The sequence below is a fragment of the Glycine soja genome, chromosome 7 (genome assembly GCF_004193775.1).
Source record: "Glycine soja cultivar W05 chromosome 7, ASM419377v2, whole genome shotgun sequence".
Lineage (NCBI taxonomy): Eukaryota > Viridiplantae > Streptophyta > Magnoliopsida > Fabales > Fabaceae > Glycine > Glycine soja.
The window spans coordinates 45,057,395-45,068,656 of NC_041008.1; the positions used below are offsets into that span (position 1 = coordinate 45,057,395).

The window sequence follows — 11,262 nt, forward strand, 5'->3', positions numbered from 1 at the left end:
TTTAAATAGATTTATTCTTAAATCAACAATTTGATTCTTTAAACTTCAAAAAAAAAAATTGCTAATTTTTTCATAAAAACTTAAATGATTATAAATTTATATATATATTTTTACTATAAAAAATCATTTGTTAAACTTAACCTAGTCATAAGATTACTGAGAATACCAGTAATTGAGATTGATTCAAGTGATACATATTTAATTCTTTTCATAATATTTCAAATTTCAGTTCTTGGTGAAAGCTTACCTATATTCGTCAACTAATAAAAAGAAATCCTAAATTATTACAAGTCTAAAATTCACAAGCAACTAATTCTTGGTAACCTAATATATTCATATTCCTAAATAATTTCAAGCTTAAATTAGATTTATCATGCAAGAGTCATATCAATGACAATACAGCTCGTATTTGAAGTCTTTCTATGCTTTCTAATAAGCCAAAAAAATGAAATAAAAAATTACATTTATCGTATCAGATAAACTCATACTCAATCAAGATAAAAGTATTACGAATTTCTGCAATTAAGTTCTTCGATCGTAACCTCTTTATAACTCATGTTACTACCACCAAACCACAATGGAACTAGATAACTAGTAAATGTTCTGAGTTCAAACATAATTGTTTCTTATGAGAAATGATTCTATCTAGTGTTTAGACAAAGAAATTAAAGTGCAAACTAAACTCCCTTAAATGAGGCATTATTAAGTAATTCAGAACTATCACATATGCATGATTCCAACCAATTATAATGTGATAGTACTTAGATTTTTTTATTTACAAAATATTAATAAAAATCTGTAAAAATATATAAAAAAAATAGTAGAAACAAAATTAAGGAGCTTCTCACGTACGTTTGGTTTGGCGCAAAGAACATTTTTGCAAGTCATTGAAGATCAAATCTTGATCACCTCATCCTAATGGGATGGGGATGCGACTATTCGTATCCGCCATGAGTCACCTCTACCTAGCTCCATGCTCTTCCCACGTTCTGTATTCCCCTATCCATATATAGTTGACATTCCTTAGTTACGTATCTCCAGGGACATTTTCGTCCGTCCGCAACTAACTCTCATCTTTCGGCAGTGTTTGGCTTTATCTCTATGGCCTAATAGATTCTCTAGCTGTCGATTGTCACACAACTAGCTAGCTAGCCATATATATGCATGCAACTAACACACGACCACAAAAGTCCCTATCAAATCAACTCTCCTAAAGAACCTTCACCTTTCCACCCCTCCCCTCTTTAATTAATTCCGATACCAAACAATGCACTAACTAGACCCTTGTGCTTGTGCGTGCATAAATTAAACCCTTTCAATACATGTCTTTATCCTCACTCTTCCGCTTATATATATATATATATAAATACTCAAGCCCTTCAACCCTAAAATGATACCATAAACCATTCCAATCCAACTTCCTCTGCTACATGCTCTTCATCTCTTTTCTCTGATCACATATCTCATACACAAATAACTTCTCTACCTAATTCAAGTAACCTTACACTTACTATATATAGATATATAGATGGATCGTGTGGCGAAATTGGCATCACAAAAGGCAGTGGTGATCTTCAGCAAGAGTTCATGTGGGATGTGCCACGCGATAAAGCGACTATTCTACGAGCTTGGGGTGGGTCCCACAATATATGAGGTGGACGAGGAGTCGAGAGGGAAGGAAATAGAGTGGTGTCTGATGAGACTAGGGTGCAACCCTTCTGTGCCAGCAGTGTTTATTGGTGGCAAGTTTGTGGGTGCACCCAACACAGTGATGACCCTTCACCTCAATGGCTCACTAAAGAAAATGCTCAGAGATGCTGGAGCACTGTGGCTTTAATTGGAACATGCATGCTAATTGAGTTGTACGTCCTTCTTTTATTATATTTTCTTTACACAACCTTCTTTTAGAAAAAGATAAAATTAAGTATTAACTAGAGATTGTAAAAATTATATAATATAAAAGTATCATTTTCTCTTTATTATACAGTATACACTGTTGCTTTCAGAATATACATATACTTTACCGGGATAATTCTTACTTAGTCGTGCAATAAATTAATTATTTTAATAGCCTATAGTTGATCATGTCGATCATTAACACCTGTTCGGTTGTGAAGAAAGAAAAAGAAAGTACCAGGAATGAAAAGAAAAAAAAAAGATAAAAGAAAGTAAAAAGTGAAATTATTCGTTTGAGATGAAATAAGAGGGAAAAAAATGATATAGTGGATAATAAAATAAAACATTTGTCGAATTACATTCTTATGTGTGTTGTTGTATTTTTCTGCTTTGTTATTTTTTCTAGTTGGATGTTCTCTGGGTTTATCATATTTGAATTTAATTGGTGCATATTCGAATATGTTGGGTGTTTTCTCAGTTTGTCAAATTCGAATATGATTGGATTTAGTATTTGAATTTGAGTTCTTCGGGGGTGTTTTGTGTTTCTCACACAAGGGTAATTTTGTAAATGTCTCAATTTTTTGTCATCTTTCTTCACAAATCAACTCAATTTTGGATGGAAACTTATTTGGATGGCCCCATATGTTTTGTACCAAATTAACCAACTGTTACTTTATATTCAAACGATCAGTAAAAATCAACACTTTCTTCACTTTCATCTTAACCTCCACTTTCTTTGTTTCTTCCAACAGAAACAAACATGATTTTACTTTATTGAAACAACTAGCTAGGGTGAAATTTTAAGAGAGTGATCAAGTAAAAGAAAAATATAAAATAGAGTCTCCCATCGACGCACTTGCAAATTCTAACTCATTTGAGAATAAGTATATGCAAAAATACTTATGTGAAGAGTTTAATTTCGATATATTATTAGTATACATTTTTATATTACTAATTAATTAAAAAATAATTTAAATATAATTTTAAAATAATTAATTATAAAAATAAAAATAATTATTATAATACATAACAATCTATAGTTGAATGTCAATATAAAAAAATTTACATCATCAATGTATCTTAATTAAATTCTTCTTTAAATACTTTATTAGCTAATAATTTTTTTCTTCTCGAGGTGAGATACAATCTTCTTATTCCAAAATTTTACTATATCAAAATAGAAAGAATGAAAGTATCAAACTCTAAATCACTAAATAATAAAAATTCCACTGTCATACCAAGAATTTTATCCTAAAAATTCAAATCGTCGCTGGTACATAAAAGACTTTTAAGTTTTAATATATATATATATATATATATATATATATATATATATATATATATATATATATATATATATATCAATTGTTTTTCATATTCTAGATGGGTTTCAGGAGCAAATTATATATTATAGAATCAACATATACAAAGTGAATACTTTTTAGATTGATTCTGAAACTAATGTAAAAGGTAGTAAATTACATCGTTGTGTCAAGAATAGATGTAGAAAGTTCATTTTTTACCTTGGTTGTAGCTAGAAGAAAGTTTATTTTTTGAAAGAAAAAAAACTATATTACTACTGCATTGCAGATTAAAGTTTTGAGGAATACATCGTCCTAATCGAGTTTCCAACACCTAAGTGCGAATTTCCCTGTCATTTATTTTTCCTAGCTTCTCACTTGTGGTCGCGAATGCATACGTATACATTAGTCAAATTTAAATTCTACTTTGATCGGCATTCCATAGTAGTTATGGATTTGGTACAATTTATTACAGAGAATTAATACTATTACTTCTTGATGGACGAATTTTTGGGATAAAAAAGATTAATTGTTTGATAACAAGTTTATCAAACAATATTCCAAACATGAATTGCTTAGTAGTTAATGTATACGTCATAAACATTGAAAATTCATAATATTTTGAAATGGATTTAACTCCTTTAATGTTAGAGAATATATTTTTAAGAATAAAAACATTTATAACCATTATAAAATATTAATAGTTAACAATCTGATAAAATATAAGTTTAAATGTCACATATTATCAAAGTAAAAAAATTTACATTGTTAATTAATAAAAAATTACCCTTAATACAATTGTTGATTAACAAATTAAATTCAAAACGGAATGGACCTAATTAACTAGATATAGTCAATGGTACATTACCAAATATAATACTATATTCAAAACGAAGGATTTGGTCTCTTTGTACACTTTGGTACTTCTGGTACCGCCCTATATACTATATCATTCAATTGCCCGATAAAAGAAAAATATATTCTGCAGACAGGTCAAAGCTGAATTAATATGTAGTAGTCCAAAATTCCAAATAGTCATACTGTTACGAACTTACCAAAATATACACCACATATGTTGCTTACAAACTAGCTTTTTTTTTCATTATATGTTTATTTTTTATATTTAAATAAATTTTTTAAATAAAAAAATCAAAGAAAATAGTATATATTTAAATAGGGATGAATTAAAGGAGACAAGACTTTTTAAATTGATTATAAAATTATCGAAATAAAATATTAAAATCAAACCATATATATAATTTTTATTGATGTGTCAAAGTTCTAATTAGGATATTAATTATAAGATTACAATAATCTTAAATTTTAATTTATTTAAAAAAGAATGTATCTTCAATTTTTTCGGTACATCTCATATTTTCAATTTAATTTGATAAAGTAAATCCAGATTTAAAAATTAAAGAAAAAGTCACATGACTTAATATGAAAATGAGAATTACTCTTAAAGGACTCTCATTTAATAATGATCACTCGAGTTTATCATCTAATTAAAAGTTTATCAATTATCATTATTGGTAGATCTGTCGGTATAACCGATGTTGGGCTGTTTTTTGTTTTTGCACTAACTAAAAAGAAGGAGAATAAACACAAGCTAGTGCTTCTATAATTGTCTTAGAAAAGCTAAGATTGGCCAATATTCACACAGCCTTGTTTTTGTGCGTCACTTTGCAGTGGCTTTAATTTCCAGAATTAACTTGCCTCAACCTACTAATTCATTCCCCTCGACCTCTCTCTCTCTCGTTCTAGTCCACAACCCAGGAATGCATAGACCAAAAAATCACCATATACAAGCTGAATAACCCTCCTCTCTTGGTTGCCTCTCCTCCTCAATCTCTTTTGGTTGGGCTCACCATTGTCTTGCAAGGTACTCTTTTTACTCCATTTTTTTTGGGGTAAAATATATATGAATAAGGAATGAGGGAAACGCATTAGTAGGTAATATTGTTGATGTTGTTTTGCTCTCGGGCACCTTTCTAATGCACGGGCACTTTTTGTACTGCATGTTCTTGGTTGGTTATGGATCCTCTTGTGACATTATCAACGTTTGATCTTAATAAAATCATTTATTTGCAGCGCAAAAAAAAAAAAAAGAAAAGTAAGAGAACATACACGGTACCAACAAGCTTACAAAAGAAACAATGGCTTCCGAGTCACCAATGGGAAAGGGTCATAACAATTCCATTCCCACCATAACTCAGTCCCAGTCAAAAGAAACCCAACAAAACTGATCTACATAAATAGCTTAAGTACAGACCCTATCACCTATACTAAAGTATAATGATAACCCAACCCTGTTTCTCAACCATGCATTCATTAAACACGCACTGCAAGCTCCCGCAAACTGCTGTGTAACATTTCAGATTCAACCCACCACTTTAATCGTTCAAATATGCTTCCATTTCAAGCACAACAAGGGTTCCATTGCCCAAGCATTCCATGAGAATCCAAATTTAGGACACTTTGCAGAAATCCATAAGACCATAACCATGCTCTTGTTACAATTATATCCCACAGTTTGTTCTTGTCAACTACTTCATTTCTGAAGTTAACATTATTTCTAAGCAACCAAATGCTCCACATAATAGCTAACCAAACCACGTATCTGAGACCCCATGCAGAGAGTGCTGGTAAAAGTGATTTTCCTTTTTACTCCATTTTTTTTGTTTTTACTTGGACTATTATGTATTATGGTGTGTTTATTCATCCATAAAAATATGTTTACACTGGTTTGTGCACATGCATTTAACTGGAATGAGAAGAATATGCTAGTTTGTTAAGAGGTAAAAAAAAAAAAAGAACTGTTACTCTTGTCGTTAGCTAGGGCAAAGCGTGCATGTGTTTATAGTGACTGTCTTATTTGGTATTACTGGTTTATAGCTATGCATGTCGATACATTTTTGGTCTGAGGTTGTTAGTTGAAAAAGAAGAGCATAATGAACACTACTTAGTGTAAAATTATCTGATGAGCATTGATCTTAAGAGCAATACGAAAGCTGTCTTTTTGCTTATCATCATCATCATCTTTAACTAAGTTTCTCTGATTTGGTAAGACGTGCAGATTTCCTGTTTGATTCACTTTATTGATAATGATAATGACAAATTATTTCGGTTGCATTTTATTTCTTTTAATTATTTAATTTTATTTTAATTAATTTGTTTGATAATATTTTGTCATGATTGGTTTAAAATTGAAAATATAAAAGTTTCAAATATTGTTTTATTTTTAATATAATAATCATTTTCTTGCCATGTTATAATTATTTCTTCATTTTCAAAATTCGTGTTGATTATTTCTAGATATTTCAAATTAACTGATAATGATTTTAATTAGTTAAAAGATTTATCATGCTTCCATTTTATTACTATGCTAAAACATTTGGCATGTATGCATCACTATTTGTTTTTTGCTCCGTTTAGGGTTTTTTTTTTCTTTGTACCACAATGTTTGTATGATGAGTAACTGAATATTATTCTAAAATTAAAATAAGAATTTTTTTCATTTAATGTAAAAATTCAAATTCAAATACACAATAATTAAAAAGAATAAATGGAAAGATATATATAGCAAAATATGTGACAGATTATAAACTGTAGAATATAACAGAAGTAAACTTAAATGAAAATTCAGCAAAAAAAAATTCGCTCAATTTTCCCTCAAATATTTGTTTACTTTTATTAATATAAAGATATAGATAAATATATGTTTACTTTTATTAATATCTATACTAATAATAAATAGAATACTCTCATTTGGCATACTCAATTGTTAGACAAATAGTCTCAATTATGTTAAGAAGGGGTAAATTATTTTTCCACTAACAAGTTCTTAACCCCTTCTAAATTATAGGCTTGGAATGCAGAAAAAGAAATCACAATCAATTTAATCATATTCTTTAAACATGTAAGACAAAATTAATTACAATAAAATAAATGAAAGAGAAATGCAAACACGATTTATACTGGTTCAATCACGCCTTGTGCCTATATCCAGTCCTCAAGCAACCCACTTAAGATTTTTCCCTCTCTTTATAAAAATCCTTTTACAAAGTCTGAACAGGGACAACTCTTCCCTTGTGTTTAGGAATCCTTACAACTTAAGAGATCTTCGATCCCTTAATCAATCTCTTTGGATAAGAAGAAGAAGTCTCTCTTTTAAGAAAAAAATGTAACAATTGAATATCACTCAAGATTCCTTGTTGAATTTGTAAGTGTTTGGCCAATGAATCTTTTTGAGAGGATAAGACATTTCAGTTCTCTAAAGAATTTCGTATCCCAAGTCACCTATTTATAAGCCTTCGAGAGTCATTCAAAAAACTCTTGAACAGATGTGATTCTTGGGAGTTATTTTAGAAAATTCCTTCTAGTAATCGATTACAATCCTTGTCTAATCGATTACAGGCTTTAAAATTTGAATTCAAAATTCTAATAGCTGTTATAAACAGTTTCAACTGCTGGTAATCGATTACAAGTTTTGTGTAATTGATTACATGCTTTCAAAAATATTTAAAGGCATAACAAAACATTTCAGAAAGCATTTTGGCTACTAGTATTCAATTATCAGAGAGTAAATACCACTTTTATGAATTCTTAAAAAAAAATTGAAAAAATCCTTTGACCATAACTTGTGCATCATTAATTTAAAAACTCTTTCTAAGACTCTAGAGACTAGATTCATCATTTATCTTAGATTTTATGGAGTCTTGTCTTGGATCAATCATGAAAAACACGTCTGTTTCTTTGGCATCATCAAAACTTTATGACATATTTTCTTCTACATCAATATCTAAATAATTTTATCTTTCAGAAGTTTTTAAACATTCAGTATCCACTTTTTTATAATAAGAACTCACTATTCTTTTATTGTTAGTTACTTTTTTGTGCTACTCTTATTTTTTGATTTCTTACTCTTATTTGGCATACTTTTATTTTTTTGTCTCTCTTCCTCTTGTAAAGATATCAAGATAAAGATTTTTAAATAATCTTAATTACTATAATTAAAACATATACATGTGCAGATGATAATTAATATATTAATTTAAATTTAGATGATATATTTATTCTAATTACCTTAATATTATATTTATATAACTTTATGAATTAAAAAAGAAAAAATAAAAAAATAATCTTAAATTTTTTAGCTCAATTGCATAAGATTTCTCTCTCAATCTTGTATTTAAAATTTAATTATAATAAAAAAATCTATTTTAAAATAATCATGATTACCTTAATTAAAACATATACATGTGTTGATAATAATTAATTTAATTATTTTACTTTAGAAGATATAATTATTCTAATTACTTTAATTACCATATTTATTTATATAATTTTATGAATTAAAATAAGAAAAAATTTCTCTTGCTCAATTACATAATATTTTTCTCTCAAACTTGTTTACTTTTACTGAAGGAAAGACAAAGATTTTAAAATAATCTTAATTAACTTAATTAAAAATATATACATGTGTTGATGATAATTAAGTTAATTATTTGAAATCAAAATATATCTTGTTCTGATTATCTTAATTACTTTTATATAATTTATGAATTAAAAAATAGAAAATTTTCTCATTCAACTACATGTAATTTCTTCTCAGATTTGTTTACTTTTATTATAATAAATATTTTTTATATTTTAAAATAATTATAATTTCCTCAATTAAAACATATACGTGTGTTGATAATAATTAATTTAATTATTTTAAAATAATTTAAAATAAATTTTTAAGTTTATTTAATTTGTAAATCAGTCCTAAACATATTTTCTTATAAAGGCACAAAACTTCAGTTATTGTCAATAGCTACTGCACTAACAATAATTGGTAAAAAAATATAAAATAACTATTATGACAATAACAACGCTTCTAATTATATTTCACTGACTCATAAAAAAATTATATTTCACTGCATATAATTCAAATTCAATAATTTATTCGCATCATTATATCTCAAGACATAACTAATATTTATCAATTTTTTAATGAATTAATTTACATCCTGAGTATATTTAAACATGGATCCATCAAATAATTAATATTACATACATTTACACATTATTATATATTTAAACAATATTTATTCTCTAAATATACTTAATCTCATGTTTACGTGCTAGGATCCGGCCCGTTCAAAAGAAAATTAACCATTATTTATTTGGGCAATGAATCAAATTGCAAATTTAATAACCTACTCCCGACAATTAAAACTTAGAAGTTTAAATATCACTTTTTAGAATATTATGTTTTAATGTTTTTTTATTTTGGTATTTTATATTTTCAAAAGTTTTATTTTGATTTTTTTTTGTTTTTCATTAAAAACGTTAATACTATGTCAATGTTTTAAATTTTAACAGAACACTAAATATAAAATAATTAATTTAAAATAGTGATGACTAAAACAATTAATTATTTTAAAATTTAAAATATTGATAGAGCATTATATTTTTAACAAAAATAAATAAATACCTAAAATAAAAGTTTAAAAAACATAAAAAAATTAAATAAATTTTTAAAAATCAAAATAAAAAAATTAAAACTAATGTATCAAAAAGTTCTAAAACATAATTATCCAACTTAAAATATGACTGCAATGAGTATATTGGAGTGACGGAGTGTATTCCTTTATTTTTTTACTATTGAACGTTGATCAATGACAACGAAATAGAAATAATAGTTTTTGATGAGTAAACAATTTCATTGGCAATTTTTCATCATTTATGAGTAGCGAACATATCAACCGCCTAGAAAAGAAAAATTCTGTAGTTGTTAACATGGTAATAAAAAAATTCTATAGAATTTCATTAGTTAACTTATTGAAACATTAGTTGCTGAAAAAAATGTAAATTTTGAGCAAATCCTATGCTAATTGATCTTGAATGAATAAGATGCATGTGCAGCGCAGACCTTGAGTTTTCTCCTTTCCAAGCTTCGATCCAGATCAAGCTTGTCACATAAACCAATCCTAAGCCTAGAACATGATCTTACACAAACCAAATTGGGGCATGTTTCTTAATAAAATTGCTGGGCTCAAAATCAGCTCCACATTTCAAAATCGAGAGGGATAAAAAATTAAAATAATAAACTAAGTATTGGGACTTGGTTAGGCTTCCTGGTTCTTAAATTAAACATATTATCAAACAACGCACCTATCTAATTGACATTATTCACCGTGTGTCATAAATGAATTGATGGACTACAATATCCAAATTCAACAACCAATATGAACAAGACTTAAATGAATTCAGGATAGCATAATGATCCAAACTCACAGGTGGTTACATAAACGATTATGTACGCACTCCGCTATCAAAGCCACTGTCCGCCTTCAATGCTAAACCTGCCTCAGCATAATGATATGCCATATGTCGTGTAACGCCACCTACCTAACGCTTGCATACACAATCTGCGTGTTCATCGCAAAACTAAAACCCTAGCCTCACTTTTGTTAGAAAGTTAGTGGAAGTAATTCAAATCCACAACCTCTCCCCCTCCTTCCTTCAATCACCAAACCAATCTTTCAATGCTGAAACCGATCCTCAACTCCACCACCTATGTTGCCGTGCAATGAACACAAGTCTCAATAGATGATTGTCTCCTCGCTGTGATTGGGAAGCATCACAAGTGGTTGTCAGTTTTTAGTGAAAAACCTTAACTGACAATAAAAACTAAACCTAAGAAAATAAAACAAAGATGACAGAGAAAGAAGCATGGAAGGAAAAGAGAGATATATAACAATGAAAGGTTTTGGTCCTTTGGACGGTCTAAAGTGAAATTTTCAAATAGATATTAAAAATTGCGGACCACCAACGATCAATTTGTTCATAATAGTTAGATATTATATTCAACACTAGATATATTTCACAACTGTTAAATACATCTTGCATTCTCCAAAACCTCATTAATGAGTGTCTTAAAAAAAGACTTCATTATTATTTTAATCTTTAAAATCTTTCGACTTGGGAGTCTAATTTTTTTTTATTCTCTAAAATTTAAATTTGTTAATTAACACTTTATAGTAATTTTTAACACGGACGGCTTTAAATATCAATT

The 11,262-nt window shown here is 28.0% G+C and overlaps 1 protein-coding gene across 1 annotated transcript; it reads left to right on the top strand.

The window, feature by feature from the left end:
* Nucleotides 1-1,345: 1,345 nt before the first annotated feature.
* On the top strand, nucleotides 1,346-2,010 carry LOC114420071 (monothiol glutaredoxin-S10-like). Its single transcript, XM_028385924.1, has one exon. The coding sequence runs from the start codon at nucleotides 1,529-1,531 to the stop codon at nucleotides 1,835-1,837; it is 309 nt and encodes a 102-aa protein (XP_028241725.1). The 5' UTR covers nucleotides 1,346-1,528; the 3' UTR covers nucleotides 1,838-2,010.
* Nucleotides 2,011-11,262: the final 9,252 nt, after the last annotated feature.